The 25860-nt window shown below is 40.9% G+C and overlaps 1 protein-coding gene across 3 annotated transcripts in view; it reads right to left on the bottom strand.

Moving 5' to 3' along the window:
- Window positions 1-517: 517 nt before the first annotated feature.
- Window positions 518-25860, bottom strand: part of SDC2 (syndecan 2) — a 103472-nt gene continuing 78129 nt past the window's right edge. For 2 of the 3 annotated variants that reach the window (XM_057497875.1, XM_057497877.1), the window contains exons 2-5: window positions 21235-21346; window positions 14833-14966; window positions 2608-2743; window positions 518-1781 (exon numbers count right to left, since the gene is read on the bottom strand). In XM_057497875.1, coding sequence (XP_057353858.1) covers window positions 1618-1781; window positions 2608-2743; window positions 14833-14966; window positions 21235-21346 — 546 coding nt within the window. In that variant the 3' untranslated portion in view covers window positions 518-1617. The remainder of the gene's footprint in view (window positions 1782-2607; window positions 2744-14832; window positions 14967-21234; window positions 21347-25860) is intronic. The other variant, XM_057497876.1, reaches the window with a different exon arrangement.

The following is a 25860-nucleotide window of genomic DNA, read 5'->3' on the forward strand; positions in this document are numbered from 1 at the left end:
CTTTCATTGCACAGAGCCCCTCTGCTGTGTCCTTCCCTACAGTGTGAACCATGGTATCTCTTCTATTAGCTAGCTCTCGGTTAAGCTTCAGGAGAGATTTGGGGTACAGTTTCAAAGGTAAATCAATCTATAAGACTAAAGCTTAGATACCAACGTCGCAGAAGCCGCCTTCAGTTTTCTGGAAATTTATAGTCCTAAAAGTTATTTGCACGAACAGGCATCCATCTCAATACTGCCATCAGCTATCCTATAAAGGTTGTAAACTTCACAATTCTCTCTCTGGCAGCATTCCATTATCTACACCCAAACACACACAGGATGATACACTCAGATTTCCTCTGGCCAATTCAGAAGAAATCTGGTAATAAACAGCCTCATCGATGAGCTCTTTGGTTTTGATTTATAGACATTATGGAACACTCAAATCAAACCACGTCATCCTTGAGAGACGTCAACAAAGGGGAGGTGTACATTTGATCGAAAATGTACAAAATCTGTAACAGTGACATTTTCAATATTAGGCCACATGATTTATTCAGTAGTTTTTATGTTCCCAAATTACAATTTATGTCTATTCATAAGACTACAAAAGTTACCATTAGAATTGTCTGTGCTTATAAAATACCAACTTTTTTTTAACTGTTATATATACTCATTAACACCAGTCTGCAACAAGTTACATAGAATCATAGGCACTTCAAAGGCTTAAAAAGACGTTTACAACTTAAATGCATTTTTAAGAACAAAAACTGACTTTTCCTTAAACCCCTACTCGTACCTTCGAATTGCAAGAAATTAACAAATACAGTGGCCAAAGGAATCTGCAGCAACTTCTCAAAATACTGTTAGCATCTTTGGGTTTGCTGAGGCTTATCAGTAACTCACATCAAATCCTCCCAAAAGAAGATCTGATGAGACATATATGACTAAACAGTTTGGTGGTAATAATCCAATTTTACACGTTAATTTGCTGTGGCAAATCTGCCTGAAGCTACAGGTAATGAAAACCAAAGCACTTGTGAAACGGATAGTTTTGACACTTAAAAATTTATACAAAGTGGAGGTTAAAGTTTACATATTTGAAAATCACATCTGCACTGAACTACCAATATCTGAATTATCTGAAGACAAATTGCACAGTAACAGCTACAAAGGCAGAGTTTTGTGTTTTGTATTAAATGGGACAAGGAGGGAGAGTAGAGGAGGGGGAAACAACAGATAAATTAACAAAGTAAGACCAACTTGGTAAAGTCAATCTGAGACATGCTGACACAAATTAAACAGCTTTCATCTTCGAACCATAGGATAAAAACAATCATTTTGTATTTGTGCATAAATGTTTAACCCAATTCCATGAACATCGACAGTTTTTGTAACATAATATTTTGCCACTGCTATTCACAGAACACTGCAGATGTTAAGTTTTAATTTTATGTTGTTCTAAAGAAATACATGAAAAGTTTTAAATACAATGGGATTTTATCATTAAAGTGCCAAAATGGCTCTTCAATGAAAAAAAAAAAGAACAACAAAAACCAAAGATCTTCATTAATCTATGCAAAAGCTTTATTTTTTAAAGTTCAGTGATCTCATAAATAGAGACACTAAGTGGAAGTTTCACGCATAAAACTCCTTAGTAGGTGCTTTCTGGTAAGCAGCACTGGATGGTTTGCGTTCTCCGAGGTCATAACTTCCTTCATCCTTCTTTCTCATGCGATACACCAAGAGCAGAATAAGGAAAATTGCAAAGAGAAATCCGATAACTCCACCAGCAATGACGGCTGAAACACACCGAAAGAAAGATGACTTTTAGAAGAGATCCAAGGGTTGGAGAAATTAGCTTTGTCAAGCCCAGACTATTTACACTTTTATAAAAGGCTTAATTTGAAAACCCCCAAAACATTTAAAAACTGGATTCAATGAGGCAACCGGGTAATTATGCAAATCTGACATTCCTCAGGAAGGAACAATACTTTCTTTGATTGGTATTAATAATATCACCCAAAAGTCTCAGTATGAAAATCTGGCTGTGACTAAAGAATTTAAAAATTCTTTAGTCATTTCAATACTCACATTTCACAGCCTAGTCTTCTAATTGCTTTTTCAATGAAAACACAAAATACATATAATCGAAATTTAAGTCGATTAAATTTTTTTTAAAAAGCATGCAAATTTCCTTTCAGTTTTGGCTTTGGGATTATCCTCTCAAGGACTAAGTGTTCTTAAATCTTACAAATCTTCTCCTTTAAAATCAGATGTTAATATTGTCATCAGATAAGTTACAATTAGGGACAACATCCTTAATACCTTGAGCATTATTTGTGTCCACAGCCCTCCCCATAAAGAACTTTAAGTTTATTTTGAAATCAGGATGACTGGGAACAAGACTGATCTGCACACCGTGCCATCCCCCAGTCCAGCTTTTTGGAACCCATTCAAATTTTAACTTTCCTCTTCTTGCCACTCCTGTTCCCCGCTGCGTTCTGCAAAGAGAGAGACCCTCAAGACTGCTTTTAGCAGAAAGATGACATTCAGCAAGCTTTGCCTAAACCTCTGAATATCACTGAGACAAAAAGGCCTATTTAAAGACCCCAGCGGGCTACTCACCTGCCAGGACTTCTGTTCGTTTAAACAGATTGTCTGAGTGCTTTTCAGTATATACATTTGTATCCTCTTCAGCTGGGTCCATTTTCCTTTCTGAGTCAGCGAGGTGAACTTTTTCCTTATCAATTTCTTCAGGTGACTGATAAAGGGAAAAGGGAAAGATCATAAAGATTTCTTTAAAAAGTAATATGCTAGAAAGAAGACATAATAGGTAAATATATTCTAAAATCCAACCCCCCTTTCTTTCTTTCTTTCTTTTTTTAACAAACAATGAGTTTAGGAAATAATTGAAATAATTAGTTTGTGTGATATTTATACCATGGGTGAGTCCTACACCAGATGCACATGGTTCGTGGTTTTGTATAATACCTGTCACATATACAGACAAGATAGATAGATAGTGAGTTCATGACAATCCCAATGATATGGTTGTTTTTGTTGACATTTCATAAGATCTCTATTTTCTCACCACACTTCTGACTTCAGGCCACCATGTTCCTCTTGCTGCCCAGCCCACCAGCATTGCCCTGATTCTCCTGCCTCTGGATCTCCTTGTTACACAGGGCACTGTGATGACAGCTTCCTGACAGGGCTTCTCCCAGGGCTCTGCCTGCTGTCACTCTGTGGACCCTCAGGCTTACTCTGCCATACTCGCCTCTACTCATTCCCTCCCCACACCTTCCATGAACCCTGGACTAGAACTTCGGGGGGATTAGGTTCTGCCAGTAGCTCCCGTGTGATCCTGACCAAGTCATACAACTTTTCTGGACCTCACTCTCTTCATCTGTCTAATGAAGGATACTCCAGTTCTTGTGTTTTTCACAATTCTGAAGTATAAGTCTAAGAAAACAACCTCATCTCAAGTTAGCATTATCCCCATCCACCCAGCAGCCACAGGACACTAAACCATGACTGTGGCATCAAACAAAGCCACCTTCTTTTCTACTTGCATTAATGGTGCCAACTATTCTTTAAGGCCCCCAAAGTTATTTTAGCATATTTCAAATTGTATGTTTTGCATGTCACAGTCCTGCCAATTTGCTTTCACCATTCTCTCAAATTAGGCGCCTTCCTTGGATTCTCATTTCCATACCTTACTCAGGTCTTATCACATGACACCCAACAAGTTCTTGCAGCAACCTCCTAACTGTGTTGTGTTGGGCCACTTCCAGCCTTCCCCCTAGCTCACTGCTTCATCTCTAGTAAGAAACCCTGAAAGGCCATCTCTACTGGCACCTGCTGACCAAGATCAATTCTCAACATGTGTGCCTTGGTTCATGCAGTTCTCCTAACTCCAATCCAAAATTTTCACTTCTTTCATTGTCCTTTTGTCATTAACAAAGCCCTCTAATGAAGACTTTTACCTCTCTAAAGACCAAGAACATTTTTATAATCTACCACATCAATGCATAAATCATCTTTTGGCTTTCTGACAGTCAGCACCAATGCTGGCCATCTTGTGAGAATGACCAAAGGTTACAATGAAATCTGAAATCACTTGCCAAGTCAAAAAAAAACAGGCTACCACTGGAGATTTTGTTTCAGTTGGTCTGGGGTAGGGAAGCTGACACTGATTTTTGTTATTTAAAGCTCTCCAGAACCATGGTGGTTCTATGTTTGAAAACCACTGGATTAGAGAATGGAAAAACTCAGTTCAAATAAGCTGGCTATTCTCTATCAGGGTGAAGTTCCTACTGGCCAACACAGCTGACAAAAAGCATATTCAATTCCACTGGGCTATCACTGTAGGGAATAATCCTTTTTAGCTCTACTGCTCTTCCTAAGAATAGCCAACCATCTTCATTAGGTCTCTATAAACCATGGCCCAGTTAAGTGATCCTTTCTGAAGGCCACGGTTCACCTAAACCCAAGATTCATCCCAAATGGCAGCCGGCTATTTAGGTCTAGAGGGTTAAATAATATAAAAAGACCTGACCTGGGGCGGAGCCAAGATGGGGCATGAGTAGAGCAGTGGAAATCTCCTCCCAAAACCATATATATTTTTGAAAATTCAACAAATACAACTATCCCTAAAAGAGAGACAAGAAGATACAGGACAGCAGCCAGGTACATCTACACCTGCGAGAACCCAGCCCCTCGCGAAGGGGGTAAGATACAAGCTGTGGCAAGGCGGGACCCGAGTGCCCCTCACCCCAGCGGGGAGAGCACCTCCCACTCTGGTGGGAGGAGAGGAGTCGGAGCAGGGAGGGAGAGGGAGCCCAGGACTGCTAAACATCCAGCCCTAGCCATCCGCACAGGGAGCACAGACAAACAGTGCATGGGGTGCAGGATACTAGGGAAACGGGACAGTAAAGCCTGTGAGTGGGTCCCTGCATCCGGCGCCCCTGGGACAAAAAAAAGAGAGTGCTTTTTGAAAGACTTAAAGGGACAGGGACCCCACAGCTGGACGGAAACGTCCCGGGACACTTAGCCTAGCAGCTGGGAATCCCGGGGAACTCCGGGCGCCCTAACCCCCCAGGCAGCAGTGCAGCTCGGAGGGCCCTCACAGAGATAAACAGCCTCCCGCCCATTTCCCCTCCAACGCTGCTCCGCCATAGTGGAGCAGCAGCCTGAGGCAGCAGGGCAGAGCTTTTTTCCCAGCAGCCGGGCAAGAATTAGAAACCCCGTCTGCATGCAGCTGCCCAGCACAAGCCACTAGGGGTCACTGTTCTCCCAGGAGAGGAAGGCCAAAAACCAGCACCAAGGAACGTTCTCCCAGCAGACAAATGGCACCAGCTTACTGCAACCACCTCCATCACCATGAAAAGGCAGAAGAATTTGATACAGACCAGACTAACCCAGACATCCTTCCCTGAGAAGGAATCTGGGGAGATAGACCTAACCAATCTCCCTGAAAAAGAATTCAAAATAAAGGTCATAATCATGCTGATGGAGCTGCAGAGTATTATGCAAGAGCTAAGAGATGACATCCAGAAGGAGATTACAGAATTGAAACAATCTCTGGAAGGATTTATAAGCAGAATGGATAAGATGCAAGAGGCCATTGGTGGAATAGAAACCAGAGAACAGGAATGCATAGAAGCTGATGCAGAGAAAGATAAAAGGACCTCCAGGAATGAATCAATATTAAGAGAACTATGTGACCAATCCAAACAGAACAATATTTGCATTATAGGGGTACCAGAAGAAGAAGAGAAAGAAAAAGGGATAGAAAGTGTATTTTAAGAAATAATTGCTGAAAACGTCCCCAAACTGGGGGAGGAAATAATCATTCAGACCACGGAAGTACACAGAACTCCCAACAGAAGAGACCCAAGGAGGACAACACCAAGACACATAATAATTAAAATGGCAAAGATCAAGGACAAGGACAGAATTTTAAAGGCAGCTAGAGAGAAAAAGGTCACCTACAAAGGAAAACCCATCGGGTTATCATGAGATTTCTCAACAGAAACCCTACAGGCCAGAAGAGAATGGCATGATATATTTAATGCAATGAAACAGAAGGGCCTTGAAACAAGAATACTGTATCCAGCACGATTATCATTTAAATATGAAGGAGGGATTGAAAAATTCCCAGACAAGCAAAAGTTGAGGGAATTTGCCTCCCACAAACCACCTCCTACAGGGTATTTTAGAGGGACTGCTCTAGATGGGAGCATTCCTAAGGCTAAACAGATGTCACCAGAGAAAATAAAATCACAGCAAAGAAAGCAGACCAACCAAATACTAACCAAAGGCAAAAAATAAAATCAACTACCCACAAAAGCAGTTAAAGGGAACACAAAAGAGCACAGAATAAAACACCCAATATATAAAGAATGGAGGAGGAAGAATAATAAGGGAGAGAAATAAAGAATCACCAGACAGTGTCTATAATAGCTCAATAAGCAAGTTAAGTTAGACAGTAAGATACTAAAGAAGCTAACCTTGAACCTTCGGTAACCACGAATCTAAACCCTGCAATGGCAATAAGTCATATCTTTCAATAATCACCCTAAATGTAAATGGACTGAATGCAACATTCAAAAAACACAGAGTCATTGAATGGATAAAAAAGCAAGACCCATCTATATGCTGCTTACAAGAGAACCACCTCAAACCCAAAAACATGCACAGACTAAAAGTCAAGGGATGGAGAAAGATATTCCATGCAAACAACAGGGATTAAAAAGCAGGTGTTGCAGTACTAGTATCAGACAAAATAGACTTCAAAATAAAGAAAGTAACAAGAGATAAACAAGGACATTACATAATGATAAAGGGCTCAGTCCAACAAGAGGATATAACCATTATAAATATATATGCACCCAACACAGGAGCACCAGCATATGTGAAACAAATACTAACAGAACTAAAGGAGGAAACAGAATGCAATGCATTCATTTTAGGAGACTTCAACACACCACTCACTCCAAAGGATAGATCCACCAGGCAGAAAATAAGTAAGGACACAGGGGCACTGAACAACACACTAGAACAGATGGACCTAATAGACATCTATAGAACTCTACATCCAAAAGAAACAGGATACACATTCTTCTCAAGTGCACATGGAACATTCTCCAGAATAGACCACATACTGGGCCACAAAAAGAGCCTCAGTAAATTCAAAAAGATTGAAATTCTACCAACCAACTTTTCAGACCACAAAGGTATAAAACTGGAAATAAATTGTACAAAGAAAGCAAAAAGACTCACAAATACATGGAGGCTTAACAACATGCTCCTAAATCTATGAATCAATGATCAAATTAAAATAGAGATGAAGCAATATACGGAAACAAATGACAACAACAACACAAAACCCCAACTTCTGTGGGTCGCAGCGAGAGCAGTCTTAAGAGGAAAGTATATAGCAATCCAGGCATATTTAAAAAAGGAAGAATAATCCCAAATGAATAGTCTAACGTCACAATTATCGAAATTGGAAAAAGAACAAATGAGGCCTAAAGTCAGCAGAAGGAAGGGCATAATAAAGATCAGAGAAGAAATAAATAAAATTGAGAAGAATAAAACAATAGAAAAAAAATCAATGAAACCAAGAGCTGGTTCTTTAAGAAAATAAACAAAATAGACAAGCCTCTAGCCAGAGTTATTAAGAGAAAAAGAGAATTAACACACATCAACAGAATCAGAAACGAGAAAGGAAAAATCATGACGGACCCCACAGAAATACAAAGAATTATTAGAGAATACTATGAAAACCTATATGCTAACAAGCTGGAAAACCTAGAAGAAATAGACAACTTCCTAGAAAAATATAACCTTCCAAGACTGACCAAGGTAGAAACACAAAATCTAAACAAACCAATTACCAGCAAAGAAATTGAAGCGGTCATCAAAAAACTACCCAGGAACAAAACCCCCAGGCCAGATGGATTTACCAGGGAATTTTATCAGACATACAGAGAAGACATAATACCCATTTTCCTTAAAGTTTTCCAAAAATATAGAAGAGGATTGAATACTCCCAAACTCATTCTATGAAGCCAACATCACCCTAATACCAAAACCAGGCAAAGACCCCACAAAAAAAGAAAATTGCAGACCAACATCCCTGATGAACGTAGATGGAAAAATACTCAACAAAATATTAGCAAATCGAATTCAAAAACACATAAAAAGGATCATACACCATGACCAAGTGGGATTCATCCCAGGGATGCAAGGATGGTACAACATTTGAAAATCCATCAACATCATCCACCACGTAAACAAAAAGAAAGACAAAAACCACATGATCATCTCCATAGATGCTGAAAAAGCATTTGACAAAGTTCAACATCCATTCATAATAAAAACTCTCAGCAAAATGGGTATAGAGGCATGTACCTCAACATAATAAAGGCCTTATATGATAAGCCCACAGCCAACATCATAATGAACAGCGAGAAGCTGAAAGCTTTTCCTCTGAGGTCAGGAAGAAGACAGGGATGCCCACTCTCCCCACTGTTATTCAACATAGTACTGGAGGTCCAAGCCATGGCAATTAGACAAAACAAAGAATTACAGCCAATCCAAATTGGTAAAGAAAAAGTTAAACTGTTACTATTTTCAGATGACATGATACTGTACATAAAAAACCCCAAACACTCCACTCAAAAACTACTAGAACTGGTATCGGAATACAGCAAAGTTGCAGGATACAAAATTAACACACAGAAATCTGTGGCTTTCCTATACACTAACAATGAACTAATAGAAAGAGAAATCAGGAAAACAATTCCATTCACAATTGCATCACAAACAATAAAATACCTAGGAATAAACCTAACCAAGGAAGTGAAAGACCTATACCCTGAAAACTATAAGACACTCTTAAGAGAAATTAAAGAGGACACTAGCAAATGGAAACTCATCCCATGCTCTTGGCTAGGAAGAATTAATATCATCAAAATGGCCATCCTGCCCAAAGCAATATGCAGATTTGATGCAATCCCTATCAAATTATCAACAACATTCTTCAATGAACTGGAATAGTTCAAAAATTCATATGGAAACACCAAAGACCCCAAATAGCCAAAGCAATCCTGAGAAGGAAGAAGAAAGTGGGAGGGATCTTGCTCCACAACTTCAGGCTCTACTACAAAGCCACAATGGTCAAGACAATTTGGTACTGGCACAAGAACAGAGCCACAGACCAGTGGAACAGAATAGAGACTCCAGAAATTAACCCAAACATTTATAGTCAATTAATATATGATAAAGGAGCCATGGATATACAATGGGGAAATGACAGTCTCTTCAACAGATGGTGCTGGCAAAACTGGACAGCTACATGTAAGAGAATGAAACTGGATCACTATCTAACCCCATATACAAAAGTAAATTCAAAATGGATCAAAGACCTGAATGTAAGTAGTGAAACCGTAACACTCCTAGAAAAAAACATAGGCAAAAATCTCATGGACATAAACATGAGTGACTTCTTCATGAAGATATCTCCACGGACAAGGGAAACAAGCAAAAATGAACAAGTGGGACTATATCCAGCTGAAAAGCTTCTGTGCGGCAAAGGACACCATCAATAGAACAAAAAGGTACCCTACAGTATGGGAGAATATACTCATAAATGACAGATCCGATAAAGGGTTGACATCCAAAATATATAAAGAGCTCACACACCTCAACAAACAAAAAGCAAATAATCCAATTAAAAAATGGGCAGAGGAGCTGAACAGACAGTTCTCCAAAGAAGAAATTCAGATGGCCAACAGACACATGAAAAGAAGCTTCATTTCACATCGCTTGTCATCAGAGAAATGTAAATTAAAAGCACAATAAGATATCACCTCACACCAGTAAGGATCACCACCATCCAAAAGACAAACAACAACAAATGTTGGCGAGGTAGTGGAGAAAGAGGAACCCTCCCTCACTGCTGGTGGGAATGTAAATTAGTTCAACCTTTGTGGAAAGTAGTATGGAGGTTCCTCAAAAAGCTCAAAATAGAAATACCATTTGACCCAGGAATTCCACTTCTAGGAATTTACCCTAAGAATGAAGCAGCAGTTTAAAAAAGACATATGCACCCCTATGTTTATTGCAGCACTATTTACAATAGCCAAGAAATGGAAGCAACCTAAGTGTCCATCAATAGATGAATGGATAAAGAAGATGTGGTACATATACACAATGGAATACTATTCAGCCATAAGAAGAAAACAAATCCTACCATTTGCGACAACATGGATGGAGCTAGAGGGTATTATGCTGAGTGAAATAAGCCAGGCAGACAAAGACAAGTATCAAATGATTTCACTCATATGTGGAATATAAGAATAAAGAAAAACTGAAGGAACAAAACAGCAGCACAATCACAGAACCCAGGAATCGACTAACAATTACCACAGGGAAAGGGACTAGGGAGGATGGGTGGGAAGGAAGGGATAAGGGTGGGGAAAAAGAAAGAGGGTATTACAATTAGCATGTATAATTAGCATGTAGTGGGGGCATGGGGAGGGCTGTGCAACACAGTGAAGAACGTAGTGATTCTAAAGCATCTTACTATGCTGATGGACAGTGACTGTAATGGGGTGTGTGGGGGTGACTTGGTGAAGGGCGGAGCCTAGTAAACATAATGTTCTTTATGTAATTGTAGATTAATGATAACAAAATATCAAAAATAAATAAAATTAAAAAAAAAAAGACTTGACCTTCTTGGGGTGCTTTAAGATCATTGGCATTTCTAGGAAGGATCACTAGTTAGACCAAGTAGATCCATTTGAACTCCAGAGTGAGATCAGTAGGTCCCTGCTTCAATGAACAGAGCACTAGACTTCCACAGAAGATGGCATAATGACATGTAAGGAAGAATGGCTGTCTTATCTTCTGAAGCTGCAGAAAACCCTGCACTGCCTTAAACCCCAACCTGCCATGATTTATAAAAAGTGGAGGCCACAGAGAAATTATCACACCACTGCTGCCCAACATGCACGTAAAATTTCATTATTCTCTATGTTATTGTAAGAGAAGAAAACATGAAAGATCTTCCCAGGACCTCAGATACCATAGTAAAGCCAAAGAGAGAGGCTCCAGGGCAGTCTGTTGCCTGAGTTTTCTCCATTCTTCTCATGGAAAGCCCATCACTAATTGGCTGTCTGTTGGAAAGACAAACAACTCAACAGATGGGAGAATGGATGACCTGGGTTCTACTCTAGGAACCTTTTTATTGCTCATTAGCACTTTCACTAGAGGTTGGGGAAGAGATGAGAAAACAAGTTAGATAGTACTCGGGTTTGTGACAAGGGGAAGAGGTATATTCTGGTAGTGAATACGATGACAGAAGTAGCTACTGTGCTCTTAGAGACTAAGCTTAACTTAATCCTTATCATCTTTGTCCCATTATTATGACAAATCACAGAATTTCCCTCCTGGATTTCTGAGTCCCTAAAATCATTTGAGAGAGCTGATACTTCAGTTCCCTTGGACTCAGTTTCTGATCCAGCAGGCAAGAAGAAGATTGCATTTCAGGGGTCTGTGGGTGTGAATACAGGAGACCTCTACAGAACTGGGGCCACTATGCACTTCCATCAGTGCACAAGCTTCCACTCATTCTCTAAGTGGAAAACTTTTGCTGTTTGAAAGCAGAGGTTTGACTAAAAAGAATTCTTCCTACAGTATAAAAAGACTCTGAAATACATTAACTCTTGTATACAGGTACAAAATAAAATCACAAAAAGGCAGCAGAGATTATTAAATGAAGCCAATTAAGGATCTGTCACATCCACATATGGCTGTTTGGATGCCATGGAAATATAATGGAAGTAAAAGATTACGAGCAATGTTCTACTCTGTGCTTTTTAGTTTTGTCACATAAATGTACAACAAACTAGATAGAATATCTATAATGGTGACATTAATGCCACTGTGAGGCTCATTCAAAAGCAAAGTCTACATTAATGGTATCCAAGAGGCAATGTTTAATTTGGCTGTACCATGTAACCGCAAAATAGAAAACTTAATCACCATTATTGTTATCCATTATCAACATCATCATTATCAGTATCTAGAATACTATTTGACACATAATAAATAGCACTCAATAAATCCCCCACAAATGAATGAGTTTTTATTACTACTACATTGAACAAATGATACCAGGAATATAAATATATTAAAATGCTTTGGGACCCTTAATTTCTGAGCTCTTCTGCCAAGTATCTATCTTCTGTATTTTTATCTGACATCGTTACTTCTTTAAGGCAAATTTTAAAAAATGCAAGTCAATTTTCAACCCATTGTTATCAACTGGTCAGAACTCAATCAAATTAGGTTCTGCTTAGGATATAACTCTATCACTGAAAGTCAACACAGAGTTTCTAGCCTCAAGCCATTGAGTCCTCATGGTTGCTGACTTCAAGACTTTCCAGTCATGAAAAATGGTCAAATAAAAATGTGGTCAAGTCAAATGTATCTTTCCACAGTCACAATGGCTAATTGAATCACACACACTTTGAGGTGTTCAGCCATCCTACTATCAATTGCACCTTCTTCCCTTTTCCCTTCTTTCATTCATTCAACTTCATACCATTATACGGGGTGGCTCCCACACATGGAGCCAGCACATGCCAGTACGTCTGCCGCAGAGCTCACAGAACTTCCTGGCCTGTGAAGTCAGCCCACCACTAATAGTAACTGACCCATCTTAATGCTTCAGAGAGCACAGTCCCAGCAGGAGAGGGTTGACTTGGCTGCAGAAGCCCATCCAGTAGGTCATCACCACCTTGTTTCATGCATTAGGAGGTCAGGGGGAATGGGAAGAACAAATGCACTCTGGCAAAGGTAGGGAAATGCAAGGACAGAAAACTTGCCTGTGTTCCTTCCTGCAAAGGGGCTCTTCTTACTCCAGAAAAGACTCATCACTGCCTTCATGACACAGCCTTGCACATCCTGTCTGCTGCTAAATCTTGGCAGCATCTTATTTCTAACCAACAAATGGGTGAGCTCCAAAAGCAGACACTTTTGTGTCTAAGTTTTCATAAGCAGCATGCTACCCCTGGGCTGTCTACAAAGTCTACTACTGCAGTTATTACATATGCTCGTTTGCTGAACTGCTTTGGTCTCTACAGCTCTAACCAAACTCAATTAAGGCTTACAGAATGTTTACTCGGTCTCAAGCACCATGCTACATGCATTCAAATTTAATCTTCTCAAGGACCATGAAGTATGGGCTCAGAGAAGCTAATGGGCTCAGAGAAACTTGGCCAGATCGAGGATTTGAAACCCAGGCCTTGTTATGCATTTTCCAACTAAAATAACTTACCTAGTGGTGGGTGGTCAGCTAATTGCAATATAATGCTGATAAAGCCAAAATCACCAGTCTAATGGTTTCCATTAGCTAGTAGCTTTGCTCTATTCTAAGGCCAAAGACCTTATTTCTTAATAAGTCAGCTCTCAAAAGCAATATATACAGTTGGCCCTGGAACAACATGAGTTTGAACTGCCTGGGTCCACTTTTACACATATTTTTTTTTCAATAAATGCATTAGAAAATTTTGCAGAGATTTATGACAATTTAAAAGAACATTTTGTTTTCTCTAGCTTCCTTTATTATAAAACTACAGTATATCATACATATTCAAAACATATGTTAATCAACTGTTTATATTATTGGTAAGGCTTCTGGTCAACATTAGGCTGTATTAGTTAAGTTTATGGGGAGTCAGAAGTTATATGCAGATTTTCAACTATGCCAGGGGCCACACCCCTAGTCCCAGTTTTCAAGGGTCAAGTGTGCACCTACATTCATCATGACCAATGAAAGATGTCAAAGTTTATATAGCACTGAGGGTGGATGAGGAGACTTTGAGAAATAACTTATTGAAACTAGTACCTAGAGTCTCTTTCTGTTTCAGCATATGTAAAGATCACAGTGGTTTTAACTCAGAACAAATTCTTAATGAAATGAAAGATTTTCTTGGCTTAAGTGAAATAAACTGAAAAGGTTTTGCTTCTTAACAGAGCTGTGAGTTCCTTGAGAAGGAGCACCCTGTAAAAAGTATTCACATACAAGCTAGTTGGGGAGCTTATAGATGAATAAAAGTTGTAGAATAAAAGTGGTAGGTAGAATGAGCTATCAAGCTATGAAAAAACATAGATGAAATTTAAATGCATATTACTTAGTGAAAGATGCCAATCTGAAAAGGCTACCTACCCTATGATTCTAACTGTATGATGTTCTGGAAAAGGCAGAACTACAAGGACAGCAAAAAGATGAGTGGTTACTAGGGGTCAGGGGACAGGAAGGATGAAGAGGCAGAACACAGAACTTTTAGGACAGTGAAGTGATTCTGTATGATACTGTAATGTATGTAAATACATGGCATTATACATTTGTCAAAACCCACAAAATGTGTAAGGCCATGAGTGAACCTTAAGGTAAACTAGGGACTCCAGGTGACACTGCTGAGTCAGTGCAGGCTCAATGATTGGAACAAACCATTCTAGCACAGGACGTTGACAGTGGGGGAGGCTGGGCAGCGGGGGGACAGGGAGTATATGGGAACTCTCTGTACTTCCTACTCAGTTTTGCTATGAACTTAAAACTGCTCTGCAAAACAAAGTCTATTTAACAACAATAACAAAAATTGGTGGGTAGATGTCAAAAAGATCATAGATAGCAAAGAGCCATTTACAGTAATATAATGAGAAGAGCATCTACCCTCACATAATTTTAAACACAGCTTCTTAAAAGGAACATACTGTACAATTTTAAAAAGGAGCATTTCCAATGCTGATAATGCAGTGCAAAACCAAACACACCTTCGTCTGAGCAGGTACCTTGTTCTGCGTGTTCAGCGTTGCGGTTTCCACTTTTGGAGCAGCGCTAGTGAATGGGATCTTTGGAAGCGGTCGAGATGTTGTCAGCTCTGGACTCTCTATATTCTCATCGGCTCCTAGGAACATATGCAGAGATGAGCTGAGAACATCGACACAGATTCCTACATTATCAGACAACTCTAAGGGTGACACTGACAGAGCCAGGCTTTTTCAAACTTCCCTCTCTTCAAGAATTCAACACAGATCTTCCTGCAGTCTTTCTGTGATGAAGGATTTCAAAGTGGACTTTCAGGCAGATTGGCAATTTTTCTTGTACCATTATCCTGAACACTCTCAGTGGCCCTTTGACTTACAGGTTCAATCTCTCATGCTCATGAGATTTTTTCCCTTATCCACAGCAACATGCTACATTTTCCATTTTAAAATACACATAACAACAATAAACAAAGAAGGCAGGCTCCCAACAGCTGACCCTTGACCTGAGGTGGGCTGGTCCCCTCTCTCCCCATTCCACATCCAGATTTTCCAAAGGTGCTGCGGATACTCGCCATTTCCTCCTCTCCCTGCTCTACTGCCTTCAGTCAGATTTTCCCTGTCATCACACTCTTGTACTGTTTTGTTAAGGTCACTAATGTCCTCCACACTGTCACATCCAACGGCATTTTTCCAGAGGTGGTCCTCATGTAACCAAACCTCTTAGCACCACTGGACACTTGTCAACTATCAGCTACTTCTTGACATAATATCTTCAGGCTTCTATAACTGACTTCCTGGCTTTCCCCTCACCCCTGTGGCTATTTCTAATTCTCCTTTGCAGGTTCATTCTCTTCTATCCAGGCACCAGGTAACAGAGTTCCTTAAGGTTCAACATAAGCTTCTTCTTACCCTTTACTTTCTCCTGCACTCATGTTCATAACTTCAATTACTACCTAAATATACACAAAGCCTAGGTTTGCATCATTAGCTTAGACCATTCCTCTGAAATTAGATGCATGTATCTACTAGCCTACTTGACACTTTTACCGGAATGATTCAAAGGTACTACATACCTCCAATCTGTTTAAAACAGAACTCATGATCTCCTTCCCTCTCTCCCAACAAACCTGGTCTGCTCCCCATGTTACCCTGTAGTGAATGGAACCTTCCATTCCTATAAACCACAACTCTGGTTCCCTCTTCCTTACACCAGATCAAATCCATCATCTGGGTCCACTGATTTTAACCTTAATATGTCTCCACTCTAATACCCTTCTACAGCCACCACCCTCATCTGAGCCACTGTAATCTTTCCATGAACCACTATACCTGACTTCTTCCTAACAGACCCCTTTCAGTCCACTGACCACAAATTAGCTAGGACTCCATCATCATTAAACATTTAATAATGTTTAAAATTACTACCATGGCACCCCACTGCTTTTGGGATGAATGTGAAGTGCCTCAGCCCGGCCTTAGGCGGCGTGGCCCTGGCCTACCTTCCAGCTTCCTCGGCATCACATTCCCTGCTGTCCCCTGCGCTCCAGCCATGGTCTCCTGATCTTCCGCCAGGAGCCCTTGGCTGGTCTGAGGGCCCCAGACCTTAGCACAGAGGTCATTCCCAGGGGAAGGCCTCCCTTCCATATCAGGTTGGCGCCCTCTGGTAAGTGATTTTTAGCAGCATCTTTCTTCCTTAATTACATTTATCACAAATTTGTAATCATATTTATTTGTATAACTACTGCCTGAGGTCTCCCCCCACTAGACTGGAAGTGCCACAGGCTGAGGGTGCATCTGGCTTGATGCCTGAGCACCTAACAGAGTCCTTAGCATACACTGGCCCTACCCAGTATTTGTTCACTGAGTGACTAACCACCAACTGCCACCTGAGCACTATTTTTTTTGCCTTTTTACCAGAACAGCATTTGAGAATTTCTGACATTCAAATACAACATTCTTTTTAAGTTAATCATTTGTCAAATTTGTAAAAACTCAAACTCACTCACTTCCTCAGACAGGAAGAAATTATAAATACCTTCAAATTCCTCATAAAATCATGTTAACGTACTAAGTAGTTTAGAGGGTAAGAGGCAACATGCTATAAACAGTACAATGGCCACGACTGTGGCTCAGTTTTTAATGTTTTAATGTATCAACAGTCCCTTTAACTCCAGCATGTATATTCCTTATACAGAGAAGATATGGTGGAGTATATTGGAATAAATGTGGGATTTGGCATTAAACAACCAAACTAAGTACTGGCTCTGGTATTTATTAGGTCTGTGGCCTTCAGCAAGTAATGCTGGCCTTCATCTATAAAATGGGGGTAATAATGTGATATAAATGTGACAGACATTTGAAAGCATTCTGTGTACACAAAATACTATGTAAATAAGTCATTAATAGTGATGTCTCTGGAAGTACACTGCTCTTTTCTGTCAGCTTACCTGACTTCCCTCAAGGTGTTACACATGCTTGATTTGCTTCCAATGAATCATTTTCATACAAAAAACATTTTCAAATAAGAACTGAAAATTTTTCAATTAAGGGCTTTCAAGCCCCCTTGATTCACAACAGTTACAAATATCAATCACCAACCTAGAAGTGTGGAGAATCTATTATGAGAGAGAAGACATTCTGTAAAGTAGAAAATTCCCTCGAGCTTGCACTTCTTAAGCTAAGGACAGATGAGCGATCTGCCTCTGGTGGCTCTTCCACTGTATTGGTTATTTTTATTAAAAAGATTGACCCTTTTGCCCCAGCCAGACCCTGGGAGCCCCTGTGGTGACAGCTCCCTCCTCCCCAACTTCAGCTCTCACTGACCTCTCTGCCCGAGACATCCTACCCCAGAGCCCGCTGCCAACTGTGCAACCCCTGCTTACACCACCATGCCCAGAATCGAAGCCATCTCCTCTCCATCATGCAGCTCTTTCTTTCTCTATGTTCCCACTGTTTACTGAATCTCTTCTTAAAAAAAAAAAGCTAAGATTTTCTTCTACTTTTTAAAAGAGTACATTTAAAATTTGGAAACACAGAAATAAAGAAAGGAATAAATAAAAGTATTCCACCAGAGAAACCATATTAGATTTTATTTACTAAAGTATTCCTAGCACATAGAATGGTGTCTGTTTCCCCACATAGTGGACGGTTAATAAGTACCTGCTGAATGAATGAATAAATATCCTCATATCATCTTATCTTCTAATGAGTTTTTCAGTTCTGACATGATACTTCCACTCTCCTGCACTCCCAGAATGTTCTTTCTTTAAGTACCTCTCTTCTTGTTTCACCATAAAGCATCTTCTTATCTCTCCAAATTTAGTATGTTTTTCTGCAAATTATCTTCTCCCTGTGAGCTTCTATCCTCTCCCAATTTTAGGGGTGTGGCGAGGCCTCTATCTTTTGTGTTACAAGTTTTCCTGTAAGTGTCTGGGGGAGTCTTTGTTGTCTTTTCAGAATTAAGAGGGAAACACTGAAAAGCTGACCAGAGGCTCTGAGCACACAGGAGAGGTTCGTCAAATGTGGGCAGCATCAGTTAAGATGGAGCTGTGTGTTTTGCTGGGAAGCTCCCAATGCCACTGGAGTCGCTTGCTTTGAGTTGGTCCAATTCCCCAGGAAGGGAAAAGGCCAGACTGACAGCATTCCAGGAACCGACTGGGAAAAGACAACTGGAAATATCTCACCATTAAATAACTCAATCTAAGAACTTGTTTTCCCAGTTTTCAGTATGGTACCAACAGCCCCATCTGTGCTGGTGCACTCCCAGTCCTAAGACCCACTGTTTTATTCTCTCCAGATAAACCTCTGGTTTTCTTCTGAGGTTGAAAACATGAGTCCCTCTGGTGCATTATGTGGGAAGGAATCAGGGAATCTACATTTGCTTCTTAAACAGTTTTCAAACAATCATCCTGAGTTTAATACCCCCTGCACCCTCCATCTAGTGCCACCAATTCCTGGGCCCCAGGGTGATTCTGCTGTGTTAAGTGGGCTGCTTCCTGGCTCCCCCTGCCCCCATCCCCACTGTTGGCTAACTCAGCTTTCTCATGTCTGCCAAATCTGTTACCACAGGCCCGTCTGCTTCCCAGCTTTCAAAACATTGTGGTTTTTGTCCACTCTATTGTTTTGTTTGCCCTTGTAAGTTTGGGCCCAACTCCTTTATTGTCAGTTTAGTTGGATATTGGAAGGCATGTGTGTTCAATCTTCTACCTTTAACCAGAACTCAACATTTACCTTTGACATTTTTGTTATATTGCACTTCCCTATGTTACTGTAACCCATGATATAGTGTTACAATTATTTTTTTTCTCATTTCTATGTTTCTCTAAGACTTTTTGTTCCTTGAGGGTAAGGACCAAGTCTTTCTGATTCCATAGCTCAAGAACACAGCCTAATGTCTGGCACACAGTAAAGGCCTATGAATGTTGAAGTGACTGGTTAAGTCACTTTGCTTATGGGCATTTGCTAATGTCCATCCTTGAGTTTACATGTACATCATGACCCCATCTCCTTACCTGGGAGAAACCCTCTGGGCCTTTGGCCAATTTTTATCCAGTCCATTTGCTTTTTCACTGGAGAGCTTGATAGGAGTGAGGACAAAGGAACACTGACCAAAATCCTGGGACCCCAGTTTCTGTCTGGGAATGGGGATCAGCTAGGCAGGGTCTCCTAGTGCTAGAGTGGGATTTGGCAACACCAGGAGGCAGTAGCAAAGGGAAGAGAGCGCACTCTCAAGCCCAGCTCCCTGGTTCCTATCCCAGCAGCACTACTGTCTAACAGCATAATCTAAGGTGGGTTACTTAATCTCTCTGTGCCTCAGGTTTTTCATGTGAAAAATAGAAATAAAAATAGAATTTGTCCTTATAGAAATGTTATAAAGATAGGAACAGTGCCTGACACACAGTAAATGCTTTACAAATTTTAGTTACAACTTCTACTACCTTTAAGCTGAAAATCCCAAGTGTAGGGCAAGGGGGTTTCCAAACTCCAGAATGATACACTTCTTTGCAGCAATGATCAGCCCAAGGCTGGAGCCAAGACAGAATCTATGTGGGCCCACATTTAAGTGTCAGCTCTATCAATGATCTGATTATGGGTTCAGGATTTCAAAGGATCCACTCCAGGACTGGCAGAAAAGCAAGACAGTGTACCCACTTTCTTTATATTATCTTAAGGATGATCTTGGCAGAAATCCGCAAAATGACTCGGATAACTTCTACAAATATATAACAACTCATGGATTCTAACATCTGTGAAATGGGGACAAAAAAGTTTCCATGTTTATTATTTTCTGGGACATTTTTAAGATGATAGTTACAAAGCACTTTTGAGGTGCTAAAAAAAAAAAGAGGTGCCATGAGTGAAAGATATTAATAGAGTCGTGGGCTATGGAGAACAACTCCTTCCACACTCATTCTGTGTGTGTGATATATATCACTTTCCCAAGAATAACTAGCGCTATTTTTTACATTAAGATTGCATTGTAAGCTCATTGTTACTGGGTCAGCCACCACCTCTCTTGTCTCTCTTAGACTTGCCATCTATCAACTTAGAGCAATCACCCTTATATAGCTAGATCTCTAACAAAGATAAAATTGATTTTAATTTGTTTTGGTCACCCTGAACCCAGGCCAATTTAACTACTGGACATGTATGTTCAGCTTAACTTTTACTATCTGTTGAATCTACAGTGAAAACCCAAAGCAAGGAAGGTCTTGGGTAAGATTTTCCTACCATACTGCTGACCACAAATTCCTGACTTGATCATTAATTAAACATATGTACAAGCTCTCTTTCTCAGCTTCTTGGGGGCCATTCCTGGCACAGGTGAAATGTTTACCAGGTATGGCAGACTGCAAAAATCCCAGAATCCTTCATTCCTCCTCTGCAATGTGACTTTGTAGCTCGTTTTACTAAGAGGTGCAATCTGCGCTGGCCTTATGACTTGCTTTGATCTCACCTATAATCTTTAAATATAGGGCTGGTGGTTTTACAAAACTAGTGTTTGAGGGATTTCTTTAAGATTGGCTTCCATGACATCACTCTAAAAGCCTTAATAATAAAACTAAAAGTTACTGTTGACAGAACGCTGACTACATGTCAGGCACCAAACACTAAGAGCTGTAGATATGTCAACCCCGTTAATCCTCAAAAGGAAGCTATGTGGTAGGGACTATTATTACCTTCCATATTATAGATGAGGAAACTGAGGCTCAGCCAAGTTAAATACATTCCCAGGATCTCACAGCATAAGTGGCAGAGAGCTCGAATTTGCACCTGGGCACTTCAACGCCAAAGAGCGAACTCTAAATCGCTGTGTATCCTGCCTATCTCCCCTAAGGAAGTTCCAACAGAACTTGTGTGTGTGCAAGCGTGGAGAATGAGGGTGAGCGAGGACGTGGACAGCCTTACCAGAACCTGATGCAGAAGCATAGTCATCGTCATCAATGGGATACACTCCCGAAGCCTCTTCAATGGAGCTGTTGTCAAGGTACATGTCTTTATCAGACGTCAGCTCTGCTCTCTGAGAAAGGAAAGAAAAGGGAGTCAGAATGGTAAGAGACTAATAAACATACTTATTTATTTATCTTACTGTTCAGCTTTCCACCACAGTGATTACCTCTCCCTCTCCTCTGTTCCTTCGAACCCACATTTCTGGACTTCCTCAGAACACCCTGACAATTTACATACAGTCAAGGGCTGACCACAGATGATCACCCCTGAGTGAAGCCTATGTAGCCAAATCAACTGAAGGAAGATGGCTGAGACCTAAGCACCTATCAAGTGCTTCTTTCATTACAGCCACTGAACCCATCCGAGTTTCAGTGGCCCCAGTGCTAGTTATAAGCCATCTCAGGCATTCTCTTTGCCACAAAGTCACTGGGGGGCTCTCTTACTGGAAAAGCCACAAAACACTCAAATCATTTAAGACTTTCTTGATGATATACACAACAGTATGATAGCACTTAGGCTAAATCACCACCCAGAGATCCATCAAGGCCCACCAAATGTTTGCAGGGCTGGCCACGCTCAGAGTTTTATCAGCACAGCTGAGAGCTCTGCCATCACCTGGGCAGTCCAGAGCTTTCTGCAGCATCCCAGGTTCACACAGATGCCAGGCAGGGCACCCTGCGAGGAGCAGTGGCTGATTCCAGGGCTCACTGGCTTAGCACAGCCTTAATGACAAATGCAGATAAACCCACATGAGCACATTCTTTATATATTACTGGCACTTGGTAATAGCAAATCACACACTTAATCTGCAGAGGGATCATTCACTAAGTATACCAGTTCTACGGCTTCTTAGCTCTTCAGTAAGAATTTTAGTATTAAAATTCAACTTAATCCTGCCAAAAGAGTAACTTGCATGAATTAGAGGCAGAGTAGACGCATAATTTTTTTAATGGTTTTAGTAAATTGATAGTTTACCACCAGTATCTCATGAAAGCTCAGAAACAAATAAAGCAGACCGTTAAGCTTCTACATAACATTTGTGTTTAGAAATAGGCAACACTCATTGTTGTTCTATTTTTAAAAATAAAACTGAATGTTTGTTCCTAACAGGAATTATAAGAAATGTTTTCCTTACTACATTGGCTTTCATTAGATTTCCTCTTAAAATAAAACTTCATTCCAGAAGTTGCGATGACTGGAACCTTCCTAAGACAGACAGGTCCAGACCTCTGTAACAGTTCCACTTTATTCTCTCAAATTTCAGCTGCTTCCTAGAGAAGTCGCAGTATGTTAAACTTGAGCCCATATTCTCCACCAGGCTTCAGTGCCAACTGACAGAAAAGCACAGGAACCCATTCTGTCTGAGCTATTGCACTGGCATTTTGGGACCTGAAGCCTAAGGGACTGGTTTTCCAGCAGGCTGCTTGCAGGCTCTGAGTGACTACCTTGAGCCAAGAGTGTGCAGGAATTTTTCTGCTGGAATGTCAGAGCTGAACTGACATTCTGGGCATTCTGAACTGTCAGAACAATCTGAGGCCATCCTGAATCTTACTGGTTTCCAAGGCCATCGTCATTCCAGGCCATAATCCCCAAAGTTAGTGAACTGTATCAAGAACCTGCATTCCACAGCTCTACCATCAGCTTAACTGATCCTTATTAAACTCTAGGTTGCTTTGAGGGCAAGAACTGTCCCTCATTCATCCTTAATCCACTCTGCCTCCCTGTACAATCACAGTACCTGGCATACAGTAGGTGCTCAGTGAATGCTGCTTAGGTTGTTTGCGCTCCAACCCTAATAGCAACTCCAGCTTGCAGCCTTGTCCTGCTTGTATTTAACTTTGTCTTGTCAGTCTCATCTGGAGGACCCTCTCACTCCCTCCATCAAATGCCACCTACAAAACAGCCTGTGACTTCTCTGGTTCTTCAATGTCCCCTGGTTATAAACTACTATTTTAGATTTGGTAGCATGTGAACAGTTGAAGGTGTGAGCTTTCATTGTTACTTTAGTTTCAGGTGTATTTTCTCCTGCCCCTCAGCAGAATACAACTTACTGAAGATGGGTCTTCAGTGACCTGGTGCACTCCCTGCCCCTCCCAAAGTGCACAGGTACTCAATGAATATTTGCCCATTGAGATTACCAAAACAAACTGGCCTTTGACTCAGGTTTCAGAGTTAACACAAGTCACAAGACTTCCAGGATTCCTAAAATTAAAATCTCTCAGTTCTAATTCTGGCAGATCAACTGCCCCACCCCTGCCGCACACGCTGTGCTGCAGCTACTCAGGGAACCTGAAGTCTTGAAAGAAACAACTCCCTTTACGCATTAGAAACCTGTTTGCCTTTTTTCTTTTCTTTTTTTTTTTTTTAACACTGAATCGCTTTAATTTTCCTTTTGGCTCTGTCAAAGAAGTTTGATGGGGAAAGGGTAACACTAAGATATTTAATCCCTATGTGTAAATGGAATTTATATTCATTAGGTGACCCAGATGTCTAGACTGACACATCTGTCTCCCTAGCACGCAGATGGCCAGGAAAGTCTCCCAGAGAATTCTGGCCACCTCCACAGTCCAACCATACATGGTAGCCTGACAAGCACTTGGCCTTCCTAGCACAACTCTTCTGAGGAAGGTGTCAGGCCTCAGTTACATAACAATGTGGGGTGGAGGCCAGGGCATGTCCAGAGAAGCCCTCAGCCACTTGGGGTGTGTAATGGCTCCAGGGTGGTCCTGGGGCTGACAGGACGTTTAATGTGCCCAACAGCAGCTACAAGAATTTGTTCCTCCACTGTCCAGTGGGGTGCAGATAATTGACAGCAGACTAAGTTACCTCCAGCTTTGACATCAGGGGCACCAAGCATACAAGAGAATTACCAAAATTCTTCCATGGAGCTCAATTTTATAATAAGCAGTGCTTTTTCACTCTGTAGCAGATAATGCTCAAAGAATACCTCCATTAGCTTTCCTTTAAACAAACTAAAAATACCTTTCCAAATATGACAAATTCCTTTCGTGAGGACTCTGCACTCTGTGCTGAAAGGATTTTTGCAGGTTCCATGCCCGGGGAGGGAAACAAACGATGCACTAACATTCCCTTGGGACAAGAAGATGTGCCTATCTTGAAAGCCATGAAAAGGGGGACTCAAGACTGTTGCTCTCACACCTAGACAAATGGTCTTCCCCACTAAGCAGGAGTCCTGACACACTCTGAAGAGTCTCTTGCCCAATGAGCAACCACCAGACAGAAGTAGCCGGGAGGAAACATGTGCAAGGCTGCAGGCGGACTGCAGGACTTCCTAACAAGGTTGTTTAACTTGGGCCTGGCCACCTCTGTGAGGCAGTGCCAATACTGTTGGCTAAGAGGGCTCAGAGTACAAGTTGGAAGAAAAACACAGTTGGTCTTTGAGAACTTTTCCCCCCGTGGCTGATGCAAGATGTGAATACAGGGAGCAAAGGGGAGTTAGGAAAGCAACTGAGGAAGGAAATCTACTGGAGACCGAGAGAGGTGTCTACTTCAGCCATGCTCAGCCACAGAAACAGACGTGCTAAACTGGCTCCACAGAGGATACAGTTTTTCCAAGAGGAGCTAGCACAGCTAACAGTTTTGAATCCCCACAATGCCCAGAAGGCAGGCAGGTCCACACATTTGTCTCCTAATTGCTGCCCCTCCTTCTCTAGCGACCTCATGGTATTGGGCCTGGACCATTAGCAAGGCTCCTTACTTGGCCACACTCAAGTCTGCATCTTTGAAGCCATTCTCTGCAGAAGGACCCTTCTTCAACTCAAACGTGACCCCATCACTCACCTGTTAAACATCTTTTATTGGCTCCCTGTCACCTACCCACATGAAACAAAAAGCTCCTTAGCCTTAAAGGAAGTTCTTTTACCATATGGCATCAGCTGCTGCCACTTCTACCCAAACCCAGGCTCCACAACAAAAAACTCCACGAAGAGACCTGGACACACCAATTTCCTTCATATAAGACCCCTGAGAGGAAATAAACTCCTTTAAGGATGGGAAATTGAGGAACACAATGGTGATGTATGCCTTATATATTTGAGGATGATGAAAACCAGTACAGTGATAAAATGATTCAGCCCAGAATGCACATGGTGTTTGTAATAAAAACGAACAGAGAAACTGTTGATTCAATGCATACAAGACCATCCAGTGCACCAATCTTGGTCTGAGTAAGAAATATCACAAGCCTACCCGTTTTCTCATCAAAGAAAATTTGTGGGATAGCAACTGAACCAATCTGCCTGTTGGATCTTTCTTGCGTAGGTAAAGCCTACATGGAACAAACATCATGTTTCAAACCACCAGTGTGGGAATCTGTTACTTAGAAATTTGAGGGCTTCCTTGAGAAATATACTGCTTTATCTACTAGATGAATGCCCTTTAAATGCCTTAAACTAGTGCAAACAATAAAGTGGTCAAGATAATTACAGCTCAAAGCAGTTGGTGTTAAATTCACTTCATGATTTAAACTCAGGTTAACAACAAAGTAAGAAAGTTGAAAACCTAACTTTATGGATACCAGACACCCCTGGACCCAACCTTCATAAAATTAGCCTTTGGATATAA

The sequence above is a fragment of the Manis pentadactyla genome, chromosome 3, assembly GCF_030020395.1.
Source record: "Manis pentadactyla isolate mManPen7 chromosome 3, mManPen7.hap1, whole genome shotgun sequence".
In the NCBI taxonomy this organism is placed as follows: Eukaryota; Metazoa; Chordata; class Mammalia; order Pholidota; family Manidae; genus Manis; species Manis pentadactyla.